The sequence below is a fragment of the Motacilla alba genome, chromosome 7 (genome assembly GCF_015832195.1).
Source record: "Motacilla alba alba isolate MOTALB_02 chromosome 7, Motacilla_alba_V1.0_pri, whole genome shotgun sequence".
Lineage (NCBI taxonomy): Eukaryota > Metazoa > Chordata > Aves > Passeriformes > Motacillidae > Motacilla > Motacilla alba.
In genome coordinates, this window is record NC_052022.1 from 18,029,831 (window position 1) to 18,056,133 (window position 26,303).

A 26,303-nucleotide genomic window follows, 5' to 3' on the forward strand; every position below is an offset into this window, starting at 1 on the left:
CAGTAATCCTTTGTTAGGAACAGTATCGTAGCCTTCAAAAGAGGCATATTTTAAAGCAATCATGCCACTTTGAAAAGTACATTAATCTGTAAGAAAAATAATTTCCTGCACAAAGTACAAAATTACAGTTACAGAGAAAAGAGCACCAGTAAAAAAATTCAATTGTGGACACATATATATCTATAAGCAAACATATTTCACATAATGAAATCAAAAATTTCTACATTTATCAGAAAGGAAACATTATTATTACACTAGAGAAATTTAGGAAAAGGTGAAAAAATAAATACAGCCATGTTTAAACATTGTTATCAACCCATACTTATGTCAGAATTAAAAGACTGATTTAAATGCCATACCCTTTTCTGCAGAGTTATTGGCATAACTGCAGGCAATGTTACTCTTCTGGAAGACAAATTCATGTCTGCTTTTCACAGAACTTGCTAACCTTCATCCAGGTGATAACACGAAGCAGAACCAAGTAGCTAGCAATCTTTCTTGAAACCTAATTCCTCATAGCCTAAATATTGGAGAGTCAGCACAAAGACTAAGGCTCTAGTAAATGTCATTCCATTTATGTGAATTCAGTCCTACTCAAAGCCAATGACAGAACACACTGGGGTAGGACAAAATAGAAATCAACCAACCAAAGAGCTTGGAAACTTGTGTTCTGTCCTTGGAAATGCCCACACTATCTCTGGCTATAAAAATAAGCAGAACAACATGCATTTCTATCACTAAGAGCTTTGTCTTTACTGTCAAAACAAAACCAAATCATTAAAGACTGCATTCTAACACCTCACACAGACTGGTTACAGTCTTGGGCTTTTTCTCTGGCTTTTCCCAGGGAAACAAAATATTCTTCAGTGCTTCTGAACTTTGAGTTTCAGAGAAGTAACTAAGCATAATAATAGATTTAATGAATCCATGGAGTTTAATGATATGATTCTTAACTGCCTTTATTCAAAGCAGAAGCAAAACATCCCTTTCACTTTAAGTAACTCAATTATTACCTTTCCAATGCAACCAAGGCCTGAAAAAGTGACACATAAAATGTTACAAGGAGTGACATTTAAGACTGTTTTATGAACCCAAGTTTTTGATCACCCCCATTCACATAACTACTTTAGGTATCAAATATCTGCATTAAAAAAAATCTGTTTTCATTAACACGGTTTGAAAAAGGAAATCTGGGTTTTTTCTTTCCTTCTTTGTCAAAAAAGGCAACATTTTGTATTGCTTAAATGATAAAGCAAGCTTTAATTCTTTTTAAAGGTCTCATAATGCACTTAATAACATAATTTTTTTCTGCTTTTATGCAGCATGACTAAGCAATATTCCTGTTGTAAACCAAATTATTAAACAGATGTTAGAACTGTGATATTGGGAATTTCTTTTATAACTCTTGACCAAGCAGTTCTTATCAGAAACATTGCTTTTTGCAGCTGAAGATTGCAGACATAATAAAAAAATTATTTGAATTAAGCATTCATAGCTTCTTGAACAATAACATGTCAGATATGCAGGCTGCTTTATTTCATAGGCAATCACTGCAAGTATATTATTTATCATACACCTGATGTGTAGGTCCTAAAAGTATTCAGGACTGACTTGGTAAATATTACAATAATCCATTCTAAATTTCACTAGAACATGTTTATAGGGCTTTCTTTTTTCCCCAGTGGAAATGAGCACACTCTGTATTAATCCCAAAGTATCTAGAAAAGAATCTCATTTCCAAGACTTAAGAAACTGTACAATGACTAGTTAAAAATAAACAATTTTTTTTCATGGGATTTTCTCATTTGAGAGTTTTCCAGGTGGCAAATACATAACAAGTCTCTGGCACCACTGAGATACTTCAGAATCTATGAATTAAAAGCATCTCTTTTCATGCTAAATCACCTTTCTCAAATCCTAAAATCAGTACTACTAAAGTAAATTCTGTTATGAACAAGAGGAGCAAACACCATAAATACAAAAAATACGACTCCCTCCAAAAAACTAAAACCTGCATTGCACTGGCATTTTACCAGCAGCTCTCAAATAGTAATAAAACACTGCCAAGGAATAGGAAGTAAAGATAAATATTTTCCTAAAATTTCAAAACCTGTTGTCCTTGATTGAGACACACAGGATGGAAAAAAACTGATAAGAAACTTATGCCAAGTCACAAAGAGAATTTCTTTAGAGAAAGACATTTGATCCTCAGTGCTAGCTTTAAAAACAAGAGCTTCTAATAAAATCATAAACCAATTAAAATACAGCATTATTATTAAACAACCCATTTCCTTGCCTTGTAATAAAGGTTCACTTTTAACTTTGGCTCCTTTTACATCCAGTTTATAGTACCAAGAGAGCCATAGCAACTAATCTTTTAGGTTTAAGGTATTTATTTCATTTTAGTTTTGCCCAACTCCAGTCCAAAACCTTTATGATTGTTTTGATAAAATAAAAAAGTACTTCTGAGATCAAGTTTAAAGTGTTAATTACGTAACATTTGGAATTAACATCCTTTTCTACTAGAGATAGCTATGATAAATGTCAAGTGTTTGCAATTAGGTTTTTACCTTTCAGGCACACAGTTTTTCTTTCCTGTGGGAGCATGTTTTCAAAATTCTATAACATAGCTCCAAAATTTTGCTATAAGAGCCAGAAAAAAACTTGTGGTACCAGAGCCCAATCCCACGGGCGTTTTACTCAAGGAATATTAGACATTCATATAATTGCAGCACCAGGACAAGAAACTCCCTCTACTCTTTTTCCCTTGGATCTTATGAAAAAATGTTTGGGTAATAGCAGCTGTAGAACTTGCAGCATTGCATTAGTGACTTCACTGGGAAAGAAACAAAAATAGCCCAAGCCATTTTTCCTTACCCTTGGGTACTGAAGGTCCTTGGCTCTTGAAAGCATGTGCAGATTTTTGCTCTATGAATAAAATTGACCCATTTGTCTGCAAGGTGAAGCAAAGGCTCATTTTCTTCAGTGAAATTAGCTGTATTGTATCTTTTCCAATCAGATGAACGGACCAGACCCATTCAGAACGTAACCAAAAACTTAAGTGTTGCATTTGACTTAGTAGTAAAAATCCAATATTCAAATAATGATTAGTTTTAAAAAATATATTACTGTAATTTATGTATACTAGGGAAAGTAAGCATGGTTGCATCCGAGAGTACTAAAAATAACATTAAGAAATATTTTCTTTTTTGAAATTTCAGAAAAACACATTTAAGAAAACAAATGGAATAAAACAGAACTTCTAAGTGCAAGCCTCACAGAATCACTTCACCACGTGAAAGTCAAGCGGAGTTCTATTGATAAATGTGAGATTCAGAAAGGTTGTGAAAGCCAAATATGCCTTCAGGGAAACATATATGACCACTTTATTTTTTTTTCCTATAGATAAAAGATTTCACTTGTCCCTGGCAGGTCTGCAAGGAATTTTGCTGGTGCTGGTAGACAGGAAGGAAATCAGATCCAGCTCACTTGCTGAAATGACTATGTTTATGCAGCTTTTCACTCCTATTTTTGTCACTAAGCTACCAGATACAGTTGTGAAAACATTGTGCAGATACTTTTTAGATACTTCAAAATATAAACCACTTCTACTTCTTGCCACTTAAGAAAGCGTGACTAAATGGAGTGGGCAAGAATTGAAATGCCCTTAGTAAATTAGTAACTCCGATAAGGGTTTTATAACAACATATGGAATAGACATGTCCTGCTAGAAGAGGAAGGTCAGTGATGTCCTTAAGGCACTGAATACAGAGTCATAAGAGCTGATCTATTCCTAGCTCAGTCAGATATAATGCAGGAATGTGAGCATTTATACATAACAAGAACAAATCAGACTCAGCTTTTGCATCTGGAGATAAAAAAGAAAAATCCAGATAACATAAATCCAGTAAGGTTTATAAAAAATTTTGATGCTATTTTTTGTACTTGTCTTTGAGCTAAGGCAGTAGTTTATTACACAAGACCAGGGTAAATCAGGTAAGTTATTCATGGTGCTATTTGCCCTTCCTTGTGAGAGCTCCTGTCTGCCTGGCACTGTGACTTTGTCTCTTTGGCAGAAGAGCCCTTTAATATGTGACCATAGAAACACACACAGGGTGGTTTTTGACGGGTACATTTACATACACTCGACAAATAACTACTTACTTTAAAACCACCCCACAAAAGAGAGGTTTCAAAGTGATTGAGGTGTTGTTTTTCTACTCATACAGTCCCTTACACAAAGAAAACTAACAGGTCTTAGTCTTCACACAGAGCATACAGTACACCCTCCTGGAGGGTCAGTAAGGACTGGTGCAGATGCAGTTTCACTAAAACAGACTGTATTTCCTGTAAAGCAACATAGACATTACAATGTGCCTAGGAAATTCACTGAGTATGAGCCACAAGGAACAGAATGAAGCTTTCCATCCTCGCCAGTTTTCCTCACAAACTGGGGGGATCTTAAAGCATTGTTACACGTGCTCCTCGCAAAGCTTTTCAGCTGCCTATTTTTGTGATCAATAGGTTCAAGCCTGATAAAAAAGCACACTGACGAAGTTCTGTCAGCCGAGTTATTTAAGAAAACCCTCGTATTGCATGGGCTTCCCTCTCACTACATAGCAGAGAATTCCAGCAATTATGAGAATAAATTCTTGCAAACTTCCAGCCTGTTTCTCAACAGCTGATACCATTTCTGTGCCATTATCAAGAGCTTGCAGCTGTTCATAAACATGAAGTCTTAATGTAATCAGTAACAGGAGTTATCATAACATAACTAATATAAAAAGGCTATTTATAGCCCAAGAATGCAGTAATTGAAAAATCCCATTCTGATCACAGGACAATCTCGTGTATATTGATTTCCTGTGGATATAATATCAAGCAAAGAAGCTAAAAGACAGACCTACCAGTATGCAGTATAAGCATATCAGAAACAGGCAGGAACACCTCATCAGTATCCTAATTAGAAGAACAGGCACACAACTAAGATAACTGATACATGTTTCTCTCTTGAGATTTCAGTATAAAATATCATGTACACTATTGGGCTAAAATATGAGCTGATTAGCTGCAAATGAATGTTCTGTGACTTGAAACAGGAGAAAAGCAACTTCACACTGTTACTAGAGCAGAGGTCTAATTTCTTCTCCCTCTTAATTTCTCCTCCCACAACTGTCCTTCTTGAAAGATTTTTGTTGGCCTGATTAGCATTTTTTTAAAAATATTCCCATTTGAGGTGACTCCATCAGGACTATAACATGAGAGGCATGCTTAAATACTCTGGCTTGAAATACTCCCTTTCTGTTCATTCCCAAATCAAAAGCAGTCATAAAAGTGTGAATGCCTTTAGAAGTATCAGCTTTAAATATGCTGAAGACAAACACAGAGAACATGGGCATTGGTCGACTGTTATCTCCCACTTATCACTGCCACATTTCACCACTTGCTAGAGATACAAGTGCCATCTTCTTCATAGGAATAAGAAACTACTAGAAAAGTTTGGAAACTCTGAGCCCTGAAATCCCCAGCTGGAAGCTGTATCAGTTACTGCCTCTGCACACACACAAAACCAGATCAGCATGAATTGTCCATAAGAGGATGCCCTTCCACTGCCTGGCCATTGGTGTTCCTGCTATACAAGCAGCAACCAACAGCTATTATCCTAAAGTCTCTCATCTAAGTGATCTGCAGATGTTAAGACACAGATATAAGTTGTCCTCTACTACTCAGTGTGGTAAGAAGGGTGAAAGATCTCGGGTTATTGACAGTTTCTATACATTTTCTTATGCAAGGGAAACTGAAAGCAGAGAGCGAAGCAGTGAGTGAAACATGGTATCAACAGGCACCTGGAAAAAGTGAGGAGTTCTTTTCCTGTCCTAACAGTAACATCTCCAATTGATCCAGTTTTCATTACAACTCTAGCTTGATCTCTTAATTACACTTGTCACAGAGTACAGATTACCACTGCAAAGAGTTAAAAAGAGCATGAAGCAAAAATCATGAGGGAACAGCCATACTGTATTAGTGGCTCTGGAATTATCATGGGAAAGAACAAGTAAGTCTTCAGTTATCTACTGTAAACAGATACAGGAAAATATGAATGTATAAAGAGCATTAAATTACTTTAGCAATCACAAATATTCAATACTATTCTACATGGATGATCAAATTAATTCCACCTAGTAAAAACTGACCAGGTTCAACAGTGGTGCTTATACGGAGGCATGGGTTTTTTTAATATAAAATCTAATATAAAATTTAATATAAAATTATAATTATTGTGTCAACATCCATGCACAGAAGTAGGATGTGAATATGCCTCTGCTTGTTTCTATAGTTCTCAAGCTCCTATTTGAAAAGATAATAACTCTAAGAACATCAGAAATGCAGTAATTCAAGGATATGCTACAAACTGCACCAAAACTCCTAGGAAAAACTGATCAGAATTTGAGCTCCATTCTTCAGTTAATGCCCCAAAACTAGAATAACAAAGTTTTATGATGATAAAAACATGAAAATTAAATCATCTTATACACTTTTTAGTACTGTAAAATGTATGGTAAAGTACCTTGTATTTTCTCCTTTTGTTGCACACATTTTCATTCAAAGGGGATGTAAACCTTTATCAAGAATCATCTAAGTTGTCAAGTTTACTAAACCTGTAGAATTTAAGTAATTTAACTATTAATCGTTGACTACCCTAGTCTCATTCAATGCAACTATAAACTGTTTATGATATAAAAATAGCAGTAGCTGATATAACACAGGTGTTTAAAAATACTGGGCAATGACATCAAAAGTAGACCAGAAAAGAACAACAGAAGTTTTATAAGACCAGAAAAGAACACTAAGGAAAAACAAAATGGAGAAAAAAATCCCACAAAAATACTTAAGGCTTCATCTAATTTTATGAATATTTCTAAATAATAAATAACCATTCTGATTAATCTAGACTGTGTGTCCCAGGAAGCCAGAGGGGAACGGGTATCTGTTCTGATCAAAAACAGTTCAGACAATGGCCCATAGAAGGAAGATGCCAGTAGTGTTCTGCTGCTACAATACTGACCTCTTGCATGCCTTCCTTAACACAGCATCACTTACTGACAATGCCATCACTGAGAAGAAACCTCAAAAAAGATCTGTCAGTAAAATATTTCTTTAATCACACATCTGTCTATAGCAGGTACGGAGTGGCTACAAAGTGATCCAAACTTTCCAGCTCTCCAGTCTCACCCTAAATAAAAGCACCCATCCCCAGGAGCAATTATAAATAAAAACTGTGTTAGTATCTATCACATCTCATTTTCTTCTAAAAATTATGAGGATTCAAGCTCCATTCATGAGTGTTTAATCTTTTAATGTCAAATTCAATAAAACTGAATTATTAAAAGTGACTCAGCAGCCTAAGAGAGTTCCCTGCAGTTTCACCTGGCTTTAACTGACAAGTCTCTTGACTTGTCAGCTATCAAAGAAATTGATAATGTTTGTATTCTCATCTGCTCTAGACACAGAGACATGACAGGGCCAAAATACCAGGTAGTCAATGCAGAATTCAAGAGATAAATATTAAAGGTTCACTTCTTGGAAAAATCAAGGTTTCCAAATTTACAGAGGTTTTTCTAGACAAGTTATTAGATCTACTGAAACATCACAGAGGTTTCTTGTTCAAAATAGAACTTCCCAAAGAACACAGAAGAGGCAGTTTCCTGTACTGAGAAAACTGGCCTAAAAGAAAAGATAAGCAACTTCAGGTTTGACTTTTAGGCTGATGAATCCAAAACAATCAAAATTCAAAAGATTGTTAAAACCATTCCAATCTGACAAACACTGGCAAAATGTCTACCAAAATCTTTGACAGTAGTGATGATTTTTTTTTATTTTATACAAGTAAAAACTGTAAAACTCAAACCCTAACACCTTCCTGATGTTACAAAATAAGCAAAAAGCTTGCAGAGGCAGTATCTTAGTAACCACAAAAGTTAGAGTGTCCTTGTTTTCTTGCCTATTAGAATGGGGGGAAAAATGCTATTTTTGTGCAGTTAGAATGTTTACAGTCTTAATGTTTGCAGTCTTTGTTTGAGAAGTTTCTGGACAGTAACAAATTGAAAGGAAACACTTATGTGAAGTTTGACAGAAAGCAACTAATTTCAATGTAAAGAAGACAAAGTAAAATACAAAAAGAAGCAAACAGGTGATTATTCTGAAGTTTCCCCAGGCTGATATATCAGACAGCTTGTGATAAGGCACCTCCAGTATAAACCAGGCAATATTCCTGATTGCTAAAACAAGAAACTGTTCAATCTTGCCTCCTGATTTTTACCTATGTAGACAAGTGACTGTCACTGTGTTAAGATGACTGATCAAAGTACAAATGTACCTGCATTAAAATAGCAAGTTTTAATAGGGCTCTAAATAATTCCAATCTACTTTAATATCAATAAATCTTTCCTTGGTGGGCAGGTACAACCATATAAATGAAGAAGAGAGCACAGGAACTGGAGCAGACCACCAAAAGAAACATCACAAACTGATTCCTTTTTGCAATCCTTATATCAATCCAAGACTTCGCTGAGCTCTTTAAGTCGGTTCTGTACAAAATGTTTTTACTGTTAATCTATAAACTGGCTGCAAGGACTTTTTCCTTTCCCTTCTGACTTTAAAATATTAAGTCTTTTTTGTGTAATTTCAGGGAAAGCCATGGGGAAAACAGATATATCTTTAGAGGCTGTAAAGAAGAAAAGATTTGAGAACTGATAAAGGAGGACATTTGCAATTGTCTCCAGCTTGAAAGGAAACCTGGTAAGAAACACACAGACTGGAATTACAGAGTAAATTCGAGTAATGCCTCTTTTGGTTGGAAAAGATGTCACAACCCTTGGAAATTGACTGAAAATTTACAAACCATTGCATTTTTAAAAAAACCCTTTTTGGTTTTGCACTGTTTGAAAGTCAAGAGTACGCAGATATTTCATGTCATGAAAACATTTAAGTACCAACGACTTAGCCCTGTATGTCTGCTAGTAGAATTAAATGCAGTTTTGGAGAATGAGGGTCCAAGCAGATACATTAGAAGACCCTGAATTATAGCTGTAAAAAAAAATAAATGGTGCTCCAATTACAACAGTCAATGCTCAAGAGTATTCATAAATTTAGAACAGTACACATTAAAAAAAAAATTTGCTCTTAAACATAAAGTTCCTATTGGCTCTTCTTTGTCAAAGAGCTTTACATGAAAATCTTTATGAATACAAAAAGCAAAGTCAATTCCACTACAATCACAGGTATTTGAGGTCTCCATACAACTGATTTCCTGGAAAGAACATTGTGGGAGTATATTTGGATTCTACATGATAAAAATATCTACTTGTTTAGAACATCAAGAAAGACAAAAGAGGCAAGGTAAAATTTCAGATTTTCTTCACCTTGAGATTTACTTGAGTTTTATTTTTGCACTTCTAATTTAATTTAAAGAAACAAGGCACTAATTACCTTGAACTACTTTTGTCATGAAACACTTTTTGGCTTATCCTTGAGCAGGGCAAGAACTGACACCACAGTGAAAATATTCAGGTTTTGTTTTCAGAAAGCAAAAAAACTAAGCTTTCATAAAGCTACAGTAACCTCTTCTTAGTTCATTTTACCAAAGACAACAAGAACAGAATAAGTTTCCTTACAATTCATACTTTTCCCTACTAATATTTACTTTTATCATAATTAAAGACAGAAGTGCAGTGTTTTATATTTTCAGTTCCTTATAATTTCTTAGAGAACACAAGCTCTGAGGCACAATTATATTTTCCATGCAAGTTCATGAATTCCACCTAAAAGCAGCCAATGCTTGATTCCTCAGAGGAAGGCAACGTTTCCTACCATCCACCAAACTGACCATACTGTGATGGACATGAGGGGAAAGATGTTTTTTTGGCCTATTCAGATAAAATTCTACCACCCTGAAACATGAAATTCAGTTTATCTGAACACATTTCATAGAATCAGAGTCACCTGGTTTGGAAGATACCTTTACAGTCACCCAGTTCCACCATCAACCCAGGCAGCACCACTGTAACCCCATAACCACTAAACTGTCACCCAGCACCAGGTGCAGATGCCTCTGAAACAGGGATGGCGACTGCACTACCCCACTGGGCAACCTACTCTGATGCCTGACCACCCTAACAGTAAAAACATTTTTCAGTTATCTGATCTGAATTTACCCTGCCTCCGCTTAACAACACGTCCATGTGTTCTTTCGCTGCAGGCACTGTAGAAGAGACCAGCCCATACCTCACTCCAATCTCTTTTCAGGGAGCTGTAAAGAGCAATGAGGTCCCTCTTGAGCCTCCTCCTGACTAACCAAAGCCAGCTCCCACAGCCACTCCTCACAAGACACATTCTCTAATCCGTTCATGAGCCTTGTTGCCCTTCACGGGACACTCTCCAGTATCTCCACGTCCTTTTATCAAGTGAGGGGCCCAGAAATGAGCACAGCACTCAAGGTGTGGCCTCACCAGTCCCTGGCCCTGCAGGAACTACTATTCCTGATACAGGCCAGGATGCCCTTGACCTTCCTGGCCATCCGGGCACACACTGGCTCGTGGTCAGCTGCTGTCAACCAGCACACCAAGGACCTTTCTCGCTGGGCCACTTTCCAGCCACTCTGCCCCCAGCCTGTAGCACTGAATGGGGTTGCTGTATCCCGAGTGCAGGACCAGCAGCTGGTCATGATGAACCTCATGTCGCTGGTCTGGTCCATAGATCCAGTCTGTCCAGGTCCCTCCACAGGGCCTTCCTGCCCTCCAACAGATCAAAATCCAACACTCCTCCCTGGGGGACATATCTAGTGACCAGACACCCACTGGATGCAGCAGCACAATTCACCATCACTCTCTGGGCCTGCCCATGCAGATAGTTCTCAACCCAGGGAAGTGTGCACTTGTCCAAGCTGCGGGCTGCCAGCTTTTCTGCATTTTTTTGGTGAAAGGGTTGTTAAGCACTGGAACAGGCTGTCCAGGGAGGCGGTAAAGTCACCATCCCTGGCAGTGCTCAAGACACTGATGGACATGGCACTTAGTGCTATGGTTAATCAAACATGATGGTGTTCAGTCAAAGGTTGGACCCAACAATCTTGGAAGTCTTTTCCAAACTTAATGATTCTGTGATTCAAAGATATAACACAAAACTCTTCCAAACTGCAAGCAGAGAAAAGAGATGGACAACTGTGTTGGTGAGGCAGACAAAATAATGTTCAGACACATGGACATACCACTTCCCAAGCACAGAGGCAAATCACTATTCTGCTACGTGGCTTTCACCAATTTGCTTTTATAAACTTATTTTCAGTGAGTCAACCCCACAAACATGCTGTTCAAGCAGCATGTTCAACGTTCTGAGAGGCTTATAATAAAAAATCATTAGAAGACAGTAAGAATTTCAGCTTAGAAAAACAAGAATTCAAAATAACATTAATAATCTATTTAGAAGTAGAAAGATTTCAGATGTCACAGGTGCTATGAATAAAAGAGCAGATATTCATGACAACTTCTTTCTTCTACAGAAGCAGAAAATCTTTTTTGGAGAGAAAAACATGACAGAAGAGGCATCTTTTCTTTTTTTTTTTCTTTTAGAAACACCCATTTTGATAATAGTTACCTACAAGACATAAGTAGAAATTCACTCTGCAATTTTCCTACCCTATGCTTGAAATTAAACACACAGAAGAAAAAGAAGCTAAATCAAAAGCAAGCAATCTAAAAGAAGAATCACTGAAAACATATGTAGATCATCAGAGGAGAAAGAATTCTGGCAGCTGTCAACGCTATGCACAAAAAAAAAAATTCTTAAGAGTAGCTGGTTTCTCTTAAGAGTTAGTGAACTATCAAAATGTAACAGTAATATTCATGAAATTTTTGTATACAGATACATATTTGCACACAGAGCTGCTACAAAGTTGACAAAATAAGGACAGGGGGTGGAAAAGCAACATTTATTTCCAAGCACAATTCCACAGCCACCTGTGGGAAGTCAAAGTCACAGCCAGTTCACATCTCTTTGCACACCTGCTTAGCCTTCCTCTCTTTTCAAACCTGAGTAATTTTTTTAACGTATTAGAAGACTTCAACCTGAATTTCAAAGACAAAAGTTTAATTTTACTATCGTCATTTGGGCTTAACTTTAATAATTTCAGATGAAGAATGTAACAGCAGTCATACTGAGTCTGAAAAATGGTCTGCTTGGCCTAGTATAATTTCTCCTTATAAATTCTCCTGTTTATGGCAGTGGCCATAAACAGACACCTAGGGGACAGAAATCATAGTCTTGTTAAAATGCCTCCACAAAAGTAACAGGAATATTTCTCCCCATTTTTCCGGTAGCTGAAAAACAGGTCAGGCCCTCCAACAGACACCAGCATTATGTTAGCTCACTTCTGTCAGAAAACCAGTTGTTCTTGTTCCTGCTTTTACCAGAAGAAGCACTACATTCTTAAATAAAAATCCAGGAGAAATGGAAGGACTGTGAGCAGAAACCATCACAAGAAGTACAAATGAACCTTTAGGAAGAAGCAGAAGTAAAGTCAGTGAAGATATGAACTTCAACTTCCGGAAGACTGAAGCTAACACTTAGCTGGTTTAACTGATCAAGCCTGTCAGTAACATTAAATGCGACTGGCCACAAAAGCAGTTGACCTTTGTGTGTTAAATCTTGCTTCCCAGTTTCAAGTCCCCAGATTACCACAATGATTGCAATTTAGGCCTGCAACGCGACTAATTGAAACTATCTTTTTAAAAATGTACTTTTAGTCCTTTTGTTCTGAAAGATAATATTACCAATTCAGCGTTCTTCCTGCCTGTGCAGAGACAGTCAATGCTTCCACCATGCCCAAGAAGACTAAACTAGAACAGTTTTATCCCACTGCGTTAGCAACATTCAGATGCACACTGGCCAGAATGCATCAGATTAGTATTGCTATTGGAGGATAAGTACTAAAAGCAATAAAAGTAGCCCAGAAAGACACCACAGCTTATAGAGAGACACCATGGTGGACATGCTAAATACGGCAAGACGGAGTCAGGGCAGTTTCCCAGACACATACATGTTTTTCACTGCAGAAGTGAGGAGAAGGTTTCTCCTTAGGGTGCTAGCCACAACTTGGCTAACAAAGTTCTCTGGCAGGTGCACAGAAACAGCTGTGGCAGGTTAGCTTCAGAAAAGTTAATACAACTACAAGAAACTTCAACTTCCAGACATATTCTTCATGCAAATCTAAAAGCGGAATAACCGGTAAAGTTAAGTTCTTACACCTCCAATATCACCCTTAAAACTGTTAAAACAGGGACCATGCAGACCACCAAAACAGAGAGTGTGAAGGAGGGAGTAATCTTAATCCCACAGACGTTCCTTGTCAGAACTCTTTCCAGTCTCAAGAAGAGAAGAGAGAATGAGACAGGTAAGCTTTCCAAGAGTGAAACTGATCTTCGACACCAGTAGTCTCCATTAACTGGAAACTCTGTCTGAACAGTAGTGCCAGGTCTTTCTGCCCACTCAGACCTTCCTCTGGCTTCAGTTTAAGGTCTTTATAGAAATATAGTAACATCAGCCATACACAGATAAACACACATGGATATAACATATATCCAGGTACACAGCATCTGCTCCTTCCCCATCCATTTAGGTTTTTCCCATTATCCTGGCAAAATTATAGAACTTCAGAAAAGCTGTTCAGTGACTGTTAAAACTCTCTGTTCTGTAACACTGATGACAGTAATTGGAGGTGGGGAGGAAGAGAAAAAAGAAATTAACTTCTCATTTAAGGACATAAAGTACTGCCTGCCTGCCCCTGGTTCCACTTAAATTGAAAAATCTGCAGAGCCGCACATACACTCTGTGAAAGAACAGTCATGTCTTAAGTCACAGATTCCAAAACCTCATTTTCTACAATCATTGATGAACTACAGAAAAAAATTCACCAAATTACAGAAATATTAACATCTCTATTTTAATAAAATAATTTAACAGGTAACTGAGCTTTTCCTGAAGTTTTCATTTAACCAATTTAGAAACTGTCAAACAATAATTTATAAATCTTACCTGCTTTTTTCTTGAAGTTGCCTTGGGCAACAGACTGGCTGACAAAACTGATGCAAACGGCGAGCAACACAGCTCAGGAAAAGGATTTGGAATCGATGGGTTCTCCAAAACACTGTCACCTTTCTTTTTTCTCCTATTTCAACAGAATACATAACATCAAGAAATAACTGGAACAGCTGCTGTTAAAATTGCGATATCCAACCACAATACATGAACTACTAAGGCACTAATACCATGATGCTTCCTGGTTGCAGCAATTAGCTTTCTTTTTTGGAGTTATTTTATTTAATCAGTAGGCTGAATATATTAACATACAGTGCCTAACACTACTTGAAAGCAATCCAAGTGTTCAGCTCTGAATATAAAGTTGTTTGAACATGCGTAAGTCTTTGCAGAGTAAGAGCAGAGATATATTTATATTGGCTTCTAAGGACATTAGTAAATATTTTGTTGTCCCTGTGTTTATGCCATTCCCTATGTACACATATTGCAACAGTAGATGCATGTAACTTCTCAGCAAAACTTTCCAAGTATACTCCAACAGTATTTTAAACAAATGGAAACTTTTTTTTTGACCAGAATCGAATCAAAGGGACTGACAATAGAAAATAGTGCAAAGCAATCCATTAATTTCTGTTTTCAGTTAGTTTTGTATCAGCATCTCTGCAGCTCCATCATAAAATAAATGCCTCAGTTGCTGCTGTCTGCTGAAACAGGATTGTGTCAGAAGTATCACCAGCCAGCATTTGCAAGAGTAGGGAAGGTAATCACTACTGTACTTGCCTAAGAGCTCAGGTATGCAAGGGTTTAAAGTATCACATTAATAATGTGGTTGTTTAGACTGCTGTGTACATTACAGTGCATGGTTTTCTCACATAAAATATTGAAGAGCACTTTGTCTACTTGATTTCATCTGAAAACCTGCACCCAAAGCACCTGATGTATTTGCATCTGCCAACATATCACAACAGTTTTCTACACGTGTGAGTTAATGCCCCCAGGCTTCATATTTTACTTTATTACCTTTATTATCATTCCTGATTTCATATTGTAATTAGTACAAAGTGGAGAAAACCATCAGAATAAGGTTACAATACAGAATGAAGATACCTCACTTACAGAAAATCCTCATTTAAATTCATTTAAAGTGGTATTTTGCATTAGGAGGAGCAAAAAATCCTGTAATGCAGTATTTTAAGATTTTGAAAACTTCAGTCTACCGAAACTCATCAGATGCTTCATGAAAAACCCAGCTCATAGCTTCCTTCACTAAGAACAGAGACCAATGCCTTTAAGAACAGCCTGAGAGGTAACAAACGGGGTGCACATCGCTGACAGCGGCAGGGCTCCCAGGGAAGCGGTTTTATCTCACCAACACTCTGAGAAAGACGCTGCAGGGATAAAGTAGCTGCTGGCTCAGCCTGACAAGGCAGGCTCGGCACTGCCGGCTACTTTCACCTCAAGCTGAGAAACCTCAAAAATAAAAAGGGGAGCAGGGGGTGGGACACGCACGCATCCGCAGCGGCGGAAAGTGTCTGCAGGGCCGAGAAACAACTTTTGAGCTCCAGGGAAGCGCGGGCCGGTCCAGAGCCAGGCCGCCCCCCTCCTGCGCCTCTCCCCCTCCCCAGGCCGCCGCACCCCGGCCCCGTCAGCCCCGCGTCCCGCCCGCAGGGCGCTGCCCGCCCCCCGACGGCAGCGGGCGGCCCTCGAGGGAGCGGCGGGGCGGCGGCGCCCGCCGGGCTCCGGCCTTACCTGTCGGGGGGCGAGGGCGGCGGGTCCCGCCCGGGGGGCCGGGGGGGCGGGCGGGGGGAGCCGCGGGGGCCGCCGCCAGCGGGCTCCGCCGCCCGCCCTGCGCCGGGCGCACCGGGCAGCGGGGCGGCCATCGGCGGCGGCGACGTCCTGGCGGGGAGGCACGGCGGCGAGCGGCCCCGGCGCTGCCGGGCGGAGGCTGCTCTCGCTCCCGCTGCGGAGGAGGGGGAGGCGACGGGGAGCGGGGGGAAGCGCCGCCCGGGCGGCACCGAGCGCCTTCCCCGGCACACGTGCGAGGGCGGCGGCGGCGGCGGGGGCGGGCGGCCGCCGGCTCCGCGCTGCGATGGGGAGGCAGCGCGGGGCGGGCGGGGGCCGAGCGGTGCCCTTCGGCTGCTCCGCCAGGCCGGGCGGCGGAGCGGAGCGGAGCGGGGCGGGCCCGGCAGGTGCGCGGGCCCGGGACCCGAGGCCGCGGCGTGACCCGGTGGGGCCGGGGGCGGTGGGGCCCCGCCGAGCGGGCCCGGCCCCGGGCGCTGCTCGCCCTGCGCCTCTGCGCCTTCGCCCGAGGGGGGCACCGCGGGCAGCACGGCCGCGGCATGGCCCCCGACCGCCCGCCCCGCGCCGGGCAGCGGGCTCCAGCCGCGCACCGCCGGACGGGCCTGACACGCGACTCGGCGCCTGGCAAATCATTAACTAAACTGACACATCCCTCTGTGCATCGGGAATTTATGGACGTGCCTTGGAGAAATAGGGAATGACCGAGGCCGGGGGAGAGACCCGTCACCTTGTGCCAGAAAAGCGGCTCGTGAGGAGGATGGGCCCAGCACCCACGTCCAGCCACTGCCTGGAGCACAGTGGATTGTGGAAAGGTTTTCCCTCGTGGCCAGGGCTGCTCCACAGCAGCCTGATCCTGCTCTGCTTTATGTACACAAATCCCTCTGTGGCAATTCCATGGCCATCCTTATCAGTGTTCATGCGATTTGAAAATAAAAAATACCCCTTGCTGTATGAAGAACAGTTCGATGGCACCAAGCAGAGTGGGTAGTAGTGTTCAGGTCACTCAATTCAATAGTCAAAAACTGAAAGCCCCTGGTGAAGACAGCACCATAGAGAAACCCTCTGACTGCCCTTGGCATGGTCAGGGGCAGTAACTGAGATGTGAAACTGGTAAAAATGTAGAATGTTTTGAGGCAAATCCTTTGCTGTTTTCCTGAATCTGCTGAAAAAAAATCACACACAGGCCAAGATTTCAATTCTGGAGAAAGATTTTTGTGTCATAGAAGCAATACTCACAGTTTTCATTTTGGCTGAGTCACAGATGATTTTGCAGGACATTCATTTTCAATGAAATGAAGGATTCCTTCTCCTCTGAACAGCTCATTCTGTTACAGCAGAAGTCGAAGTCTGAGTTGATTAACAGTTCTTATATACAAAGTCTGGCAAATATATCAGGAATTTTATAGTGTCAGATAAATGACTGGATTTGCTTGTTTCTTGTGAGCAGCTATCCTTTTATAAAACTGCACAGACCAGGCCACTGGGGTTTTTTGCCTAGTTGATTCACAGGCATAACTGTGACATGTAAAACATCATTGTCTTCAGAAGAATAGAAGGCAGGACAAATGGTATAGGTGCTCTAGGTAGAAAACTGAGATTGGAAAGAGATAAAAACATGCAAGTGTCAATTGTATGCTGATATTCATTGGCATTTAAAAAGTTCAGCCACAAAAAGAAAATATATTTTGACTTTTCACCTGTTCTATGCAGTGTGTTACAGAGCTGCAACCTGACATACATGGTGTGTTTTTGTGTCTTTGGCTTATTCATCTAATTGTTTTAAAATGCCAGGCAAATACAAACCACAATTAGAATGAATAACAGCAAATAAATACTTTCTTTTTCAAAATAACTTTGGTGGTAATCTAATTAGTTATGACAGCAGCAATGCCCCTTCTAGAAAAAAATAAAGATTTCATGCTCTTATAATTTCAGTTGCATATTGTAAGAAACAAATTTACTTAAATTGGTTTTTTTGCATATCTCATAGTCTGTCCTGATGCTTGCTACTGTCAGTGCTTTCTCTGGGAATAGCATTGCATGAGGGAAATGCAGTCAGTGGAATACTGAGGCACAGAAGGACCTATGGAATTTTTCTATTGTAGGCATTGGAAATGTTACATGCATGAGAACGTGAAACTAAAGGTTCTCCTGCCTTACTGTCTCTCTTTGCAAATAACTATAAGAATAAAAATGGTTTCCTGAGCTTGGCTAAAGAAATCTGAGAGTATTTGGCCTAGAATCTGTTCAAGTGTAACCTTTTTTAACACCTTCTTTGAACAAGTACAATCCCAGTAATCTCTGAACAGTTAATAGAGTTGATATTAAAAGACTGGCAGATTTCTGCTAAGACCCAACACCAAAACATTTGTTGAGCTGTGTGACTTGGTTTCCTTTTCATCATAAATACACTTAAGCCGCCTAGTGTGGTTTTCTGATAATTGCTATGCTTGTGCAGCACAGTTGTTCTTATAAGCTTTTCCATTTCCCAGTGTCCTGGGTTGGCTATATAATGCTTGTATCCCCAGTTGTCTGTTCTGTTCATGTTGGATAATAAGTTTTGCACCTTTAAGACTGGTTCTGAGAGCAAAGGGGGGAAAGAAGACTAAACTAAATTTCTGTGTATTCTTCAATACTCAACTCAGTAGGCTTATTCCCTGTCTTTTAATTTTTACCTCTCTTAGTCATATTCACATCCAGGTGTTTATCAAGTAAAATTAAAATATATATTGAGAAAAATTGCAACAGATTCAAGCTATTCAGTATGCACCCCACTTCCAGAAAATCAAGCTCTCCAGTTCTCAAAAGCCTGTATGCTATTTAGAATCACAACACTTGATTAGTGTGACAAAATTATGCCTTTAATTAGAGTAAACTCAATTATTACTGACAAAGTGGAGGTTTAAAAAATCCAAACTACCTCTGATTATCTTCGAAAACTGTAGAGGATTTTTGTTGGGTTTTTTTTTTGCTTCTATCAAAATACTCGCCATGTATACATTAATATTAATATATAATATTATCATTTTATTACAAAAAGCTTCACTGCCCTAAGAGAGCTAATAGCCTACCTTTACACCATCATTTATTGTAGCTGCAGTAGTAGAGAAAGGATTTCTATTCAAGTACTAGATTGAAGCCACAGAAATAGCTACTTTTTCCAGTGCAAGGCTGCAACCAGGCATGTGTTGTCTCCCCATACATTTTCTCCAAAAGCCCCCCAAAACAAATGCATCATCAGTAATGCTGAGGATCACCCTAAGAATACAGAGGACCACCCTAAGAAAAAAGTAACTTGTTCAGTAAAAAAGGCATGCACCAATTTATGTCTATTTATTATCTCAATGGACTTAAAATGTGTTGAACAAATGAACCTCATACAATGAGCTGTGCATTCTAGCTCCTTCTTGAGCATTTCAAAAGCTCATTTATAACTTTGAAAATGGGCTCAAGTACTTCATGAGAGCCAAATTTATCCAGTGACCACAAGTGGAGACACCACTAGCTAACTTCCTCACAGTAGTGCCTAAGTCTTTGAAAAATACCTGTGGTTGAATGTTTTGAGAGGAGTCTTCCCTATTATTACAGCTTGAATTGAATGTTAAGTTTACAGTTATTGTTAAAATGTCTATCTTTTATTGCAGGTAAGGAAAAGGTTCCAAGAGATTAAATCAGTACCACCAGTCTCAGTCATTTACCCAAGCTGCTTTTCAACCTAATCTGAAATTCAGTGTACAGCTACACAAACCACAGCACAGTAAAAATCCAGTGTTTCCCCTGACTACAATCCCTTTTTCTGCACTTATTATCAAGAAGCAGATTTGCACTTGTTTTCTGTTGTTGTTTGGCTTTGGACTTTTTTTATCAATTGAAAAGCATGAATACTTTAGCATACTTTTGTAACAAACTTGAGTGGAGAGATGGATTTTATCGCCAGCTTTGACAACAGTGTTTGCTATTTCAACAGCAGGTTCTGTGATTCCCTGTGATAGCTCTGTCAGAACATCCCCCTGATGGAATTTTGCCTTGAACTGTAACACAAGATTGGAATGAAATCCTGCGCAGGTTTTTTTTTAGAATAAGAATGATACCCTTCAAATCTATCAAATTAAATCAAATCAAGAGCTTGTGGTTTCTGAAATGTTGTTGTAGCCAAGAGCAGATAATGAGGCTCAGCGCAGGGTTGACTGAGTGGCATGTAGGGCTTGTGAGCTGCAGGTCAGACATGTGACATGCTGGCTTCTGCTCCCTCGCACTAGGGCTGCATGAAATCAGTCACACAGAACGTCTGTAATAAACAATGCATTAGGTGATGCAATCTCCACTGGCCAACCTTGAACTGAGGCCTAAAGTTCCTTCCTAGAGAGAACTGTAATAGCACAGGGTGAGTGTTGCATACGTGGGGGTTACAGTGGCTACATCTGCTTCTAATGGTAGTTGGAGGCGGTGCGCTCACTTCCAGAAATAACTGCAGCAGTATATTATATGGTTCATTTGTCCATAACTACCCCCAGTACCACAACAGCTACTGCACTCGATGTAATCTTCTGGAAGGGAATTGACAAGTGGACGACTTAAACATCACATAAATTATTAACCATTTAGATAAATTAAACAGGCAATGTTTCACAACAGCAGAGTACTGCTGATACTTTTTACAGCCCTATTTCTGGAACTCCACCTTACCCAAAAAAAGTAATTTCTGACCTCACATGCCTTCAGAGTACTGCACAAAAACATGCAATTATTACGGAAGGAAAGGTTGCAGGCAACTGTGCTGTCTAGTATTGCTTGTGTTTATCCAGCACATAGAAGTTCAGTTTCTGTAATGTGAGTTGTATACAAGCATTAAAAAAACCCAAAAAACCAAAAAAAACCTAACTATAATTAAAATAACAAAAAACCCCAACCCCCCAAACAAACCCAAACCAACCACAAAAAAAGATAAAAACAAGAAATGTAGAGCTAAAATGACTTTTCATAAACAGCCACACCACTCCTAAGTCTCAGCCATTTCTGAGCTGCTGCCAAGGACACTGAAACAGTAGAACCAGACAAAGCACAGTAAGAGTCTCCAGATATATGCAAAAAGGAAGGCAAATGTAAACTTCTTTTGGTCTTAAAGAAGCAACATACCTGGTCAGACTCAAGGTGTGCAGCACTCCACTTTTGCTATTAGAGTACAAGGCTGATGTGTGCAATTGAAAGACAAAATGAATTCTGGTTTTGGAAGAATTGATGTAAAGAGATTTGTTTGCCTAAATGCAGACATTTCATACCAGTTTAGATCCCTATTCTACTATGCCCTAAGATGGCACAGATTTCCTGTTCAGCCTATGTCACACAGGTCTGTCCTGTGGGGATGTTTCAGGTATCATTGGGTATTAAATATGTCACCAGTCACTTGTATTTAGGTGCCTAAACTTCACTCATATCATTTCTTTTCTGCTTCTGTAATATGCAACTTGCAAAAACCTAGCCGTGGCTTTAAGAAACAAAGTCTAGGAACATCAGGCATACTGCAGTGTGAAACTGGATTTTGTAAGCTTTCATCAGATCTAAGGAGATTTTCTCTAATTCTGGGAACAGTAAGAAATTTGAAATGTGTTCATATGCATATCGGCATACATGTGAGGGAAGGAGGAATTTTTCTCTTCCAAAATCACTGGAAATATCTAGCCCAGATTTGCACCCCCAAATTTGCACCAGCCCTGGTTGAGCAAAGCAATTTCCAAATCAATTTACCTGTGCAAGTGCAATTTAGAATGCCTTGAAAATGGGCTCTGAAATGGAAAGATCTTCTGAACCCTGATGATGGAGTCATTATGTTTCTGCCAAATGACGGAAACCAAATAAATGCTCATCAGTCCAGCTGGAATTCTGGAGGTAGTGCCACTGTATGATAACATACCTGCCACCATTTTAATACATCACCTGGTAGAACATTTAGCACTCTTTGAAATGAATTAATCACACAGAGAAGGTCATTTTCTCTGTCTCAAGAGTTATTCCAAGAAATCTATATTCAGGAAATGAGATATTCAACAAACCTTTGAAAAACCAGCCTACCATTCATATTTTAAAAGCATTGTGCTGACTACTTGAAGTTATTATATTAAAAGGTTATTAATGCAAATCTCTGTAATTCAGGAACCCTATCTAACAGTGCCAATCTCAGCACTTATTATGGACCTAATTATCACAACATCAGTGCACCTAACATTTTAATGTATTTATTCCCTTCATACGGATGAGTAAGTGTTTGCATGTTTATGTGCCTGAACAGGTTTTAAAATTAACCCTAAGAGGGTATTCAGAGTACCTGACTTTAGACAACTAGAACCTGACTTTAGACAACTAGATTGGCCATCACAAAGGAGAGAAACAGAAGACTGTAGGTGTCAACTAAAAAACAAAGGGGGTTTGGCACTGACAACCATCCCAGAAAAACTTTTGTTTCCTCTGGATACATAGAAAACCTTAGGAGAATTGTCTTCTTACTTAAACATTTCTGTTTGCTGTTGAAAATTAGACAGTGCAATTAATTTGCTAAGTGATTTTCTCAAAATCTAATGGAATTTGTGGCTCAGTAAGAAATGCAAACTCTGAGTCCAAAATTAGTACTCCAACAATAAGGCTGTGCTTCTTGGTATAATGAAGGATTCTTGTTTCTAAAAATAAAAATAGGTAAAATGCCTTAATACTTTGCCCCTTCAAAAAATAAATCAGCTTTAAATCTGGTCCAAAAGGCATTTTTCCTTTGAGCTGGAGAAAAAAAGTATCTTTTCCTTTGATTTCATGCTTATTGAAGCTGTGCTCTGGAGTTGTTAAGTACCTACTAGAATTTTTTTTTTTTCCTAATAGTCATAATTTTACCATGACAAGTAGAACAATTTCATAACCCTAAATGTAAGCAGCTATCTATTTTGCTTTCATGTATTTATGAAGGAGATACTCTCACAATATATGAAAAGCAACATAGAAGATAATTCCAGACAATTATGCTACACACAGTGACCTTATAAATTCTGTTTAACAGTCAAAAAGTCTTACAGAATTTCCCTTGGGGTGGGGAGGTAAGAGAACGAGAAAAATTCTGGCTACTGAACAAGTTCATAAATAATTTGCACCTGACTTCAAAGAAATTTAGCATTTGGTATATCTGAAGTATTTGGAAAGAAGGAGTACAAATTGAGATCATATCTAAAATCAGGAAAATTATTGTAGCCATTCAGCCCTTTCAAATTCAACCTTCAGTGTTCTCCTCCACATCCATAAATTTATCCCAACCCATTATAGTCGTCTCAGAATTATAACATACGAAAACAGAATGTTTTTTCTTCTTTTTTTACACTTCTTGAATTTGCTTTATAAGACAGTGACAGTGAAGTTTTCAGACTTAAGTCCACTTGAGCTTTCATCCTATCCATCAGGAAGAACCGCTGGACTAATGCATCCCCTCTCTATAATGCCTGGGTCTTTATATATCCACGCTGAACTTGGTTCACTTTCTTATGACTGGATTTCTGTGCTACTGGATCACTCAAGATGACATATCCATCCCACAGATGGACTCAGCACACAGGCACAGTTCTGTCAAATTTGCCACAGCACACGACAAAGAATCTGTAGTAGCTTTATGGTTTTTCTCTTCTCATTATGGGCTGTGGGAGGACAGACAGTAACTAATCTGGCAGAAAGCCTACTGGTAAAAGTTCAAACCATTGAAAGTCTCTTAAACAATTGGAACTGACAAAATGAGTTTGAGGGTTCTTCTTCCTGTGGTAGCTCTTCAAGGGCTAAAGCCCATTTTAGCATTTTGTCAAGCCCTGGCCACAGAGCCAATATCACCTATTAATCATATTAAAGCCGAGAGGTATCACTGAGGGTGATACATGAAACCTCCTGACTGATATACTGGACTTTGTGCAAGTCCCTTAACTGATTCCAATTAACATTCCCAGCCTGCATGGTTTTATTTGGAGAAGGTCCTTTGCAGTGTAGCTGGAGGTAGCCCATTGACTATTGCATTTGATCCAAATGTAATTGCAGTTCAGCAATGGGTGAAGGGAGTTAATTCTTGCATGGGCTGAATTTTGCCTAATTGCAACTTGGATTCAGGCAAAAGCTGTTTGAATTTCCATGGGGAGTAAGAAAGGTATATTTTAATATCTTTTATTATCACAGTACCTTCAGAACATTTCTCCTTTTGTTTATTTGGAGAGAAAAATCTACCATTAAGTGATTTGTTAAAATATTAAAACCCCAGTTTGGCTGGCTCTCAAGCAAGAACGTAGGCTTCTATTATAACATATTGGGAGCTTTTAAACCAAAGCAATTCATAATAAATTTATTCAAATTGACACATTTCTGGTTATAATGTCTTCATTATTTCTTCAGAGTTATGAAACATGAATTATATCACTGTAACCACAACACTAGTCAAGGAAATCTAATTTTCTGTGAAGTCTGTTTGAACAGTCATCATGTAGCTCAAGGCATACATTCAATTGCTTTTTTCTACTGTTCCTTATATTGGTGTTATTCCAAAGGCTATAGTAATATTATAACCTCATTGCATCTCATTCTAAAAAATATTCTTACTTGGCAGGTTCTAAAAATATACAGCAACATAAAGAATTAAAAATAATTACACCATTAAAATCTATTAGGCATATATTGAAGAGGAGTGCATTTCAGATTATTTGGTATATTTCAAACACTTTCTCTTTAAGCAGTACATGGATTTTATCATCCCAGCCAGCAAGCTAGCATATATTTTATTCAATTCAGATTAAAACTGAATTAAATTAACATGGCATAGAACTCCAACATAAACCAAAAAAAACTTTTTAAAGCAAAATAAAAAGGTTCTCCATAAGAATATTTTCTGTCTTATGCTTCATTTATTAAATTCTTTTAACAATAATGCAGTGAATTATAATTTAAAAAAAATTAAAAACACAACAACAAAAAAAAAATCCACCTCTGATAGCATCTTTTACAGTTTCTTAGGATGGAAAGATTTTTTTTCTCTCACTTTGTTGTCAGAAATGAAAGCCTGAGCTGCAATCATTAAAGGTCTGAATTTGCATTTTTCTGCAATCCAGAGAAATGAGAGCAGGTATTGTTATCATCATTATCATTATAAAGTTCTTTATGGATATTCTAACAAAGTTGCTGGTCAGCTGTTTGTCAGATGCCTTGCCAGTGATCAGATAATCTTATAACAGATTAAAAAGAACAGCAAATTAAAATTATAGCTTTGTGAACTCATAGCTGTTCCATCCTTTATAAACTCAAGTAACTGGATGTGGTGCCTAGTGCTGGAAGCCAACACAGAAAAAACTACCATAGCTAAAAATAAATGAATGGATTTGTATGTAAATAGCTGGTGGAATCTTGTCTCCTTACACAGTCCTCTTTCCCTCTACTCCTCTTTGTTAAGACAGCTGTTGGACAAACTCACAGAACTAAAACTCCCCTAAGCCTAGACCTCTCCAGCTTACTGTATTTGGAACAGGGATTTGAGGATGAATCTTTAAGTCAAAATTAACCCTTGATAAGACCTTGCTGGCTTGAACTACAAGTGAGAAGGATTGAGAACACTGTGCAAGATCTCTTCTAGAGTAGTGGAAGGCAGCATCTTCTCTGCCACAAGTCAGACCAATTTAGATGGCTCTTTGACTAACTGAGCTGATTGAGTAAAAGAGACAAACTCAGCTTTATTCTATGAATGAATCTTTACAGACCTGCTATGGAACCTGTCCAAAACCAGCTCACGCAGACAGCCCCAGAAACAGCGTGTCAGCGTGTTATCTACTAAAAAGTATCAGGAAAAGTGAAAGCCAAGAAGTTTACTGCTCCTAGGGAGGTTTGAAGTATGCATATTTTATTTCCATTTTCTTTTACAAAGCACCTTTATTTGTATTATTTTTTGCTATGATCAGATATATGTGTATCTGTAATTTCCATGAGGAGTCAGTCTGGAAAAGCAGAGTCCAGCACAGCACCCTTTGCTAAGTCTGGACCCTGTTTAAATACTGTAGTTGTTGTAGTGCTGTAGTGGTTGCTGTGGAAGACTTCAGTGGAGGGCCGCCACTGGCAGCTTTTTCCAGCCTTCACCCCAGAGCCAACCAACAGCCCGTGTTCAGTGTGCTACCAGGTGGAACACGAGTGAGGCAGTAGCTCCTCATACCTGTGTGATGCTTTGGAGGTGAAGCAAAACTATATTCCTCTGCACAGGCAATCAACACCACGTTTGCTTCCTGGTCCTGCACAAGGTGGGAGAACAGCTGAAAGACATTGTCTGCTTTTGGTTAGGTTCCCTCACCATCTCTTTGTCTACCTCTGGCAAATGATGGCGTGGTCAAATGCTCTTGGTACACCTTGCTGCAAGGGAGTCATGGATGTGC

The 26,303-nt window shown here is 39.1% G+C and overlaps 1 protein-coding gene across 14 annotated transcripts in view; it reads right to left on the minus strand.

The window, feature by feature from the left end:
- GRB14 (growth factor receptor bound protein 14) overlaps window positions 1–16,220 on the minus strand; it is a 138,895-nt gene extending 122,675 nt beyond the window's left edge. For 4 of the 14 annotated variants that reach the window (XM_038142281.1, XM_038142280.1, XM_038142282.1 and 1 more), the window contains exons 1-2: window positions 15,838–16,220; window positions 14,086–14,218 (exon numbers count right to left, since the gene is read on the minus strand). In XM_038142281.1, coding sequence (XP_037998209.1) covers window positions 14,086–14,218; window positions 15,838–15,968 — 264 coding nt within the window. In that variant the 5' untranslated portion in view covers window positions 15,969–16,220. Of the gene's footprint in view, window positions 1–359; window positions 14,048–14,085; window positions 14,219–15,837 lie in introns of those variants that run through there. The other 10 variants (XR_005257539.1, XR_005257540.1, XM_038142288.1 and 7 more) reach the window with 5 other exon arrangements.
- Window positions 16,221–26,303: the final 10,083 nt, after the last annotated feature.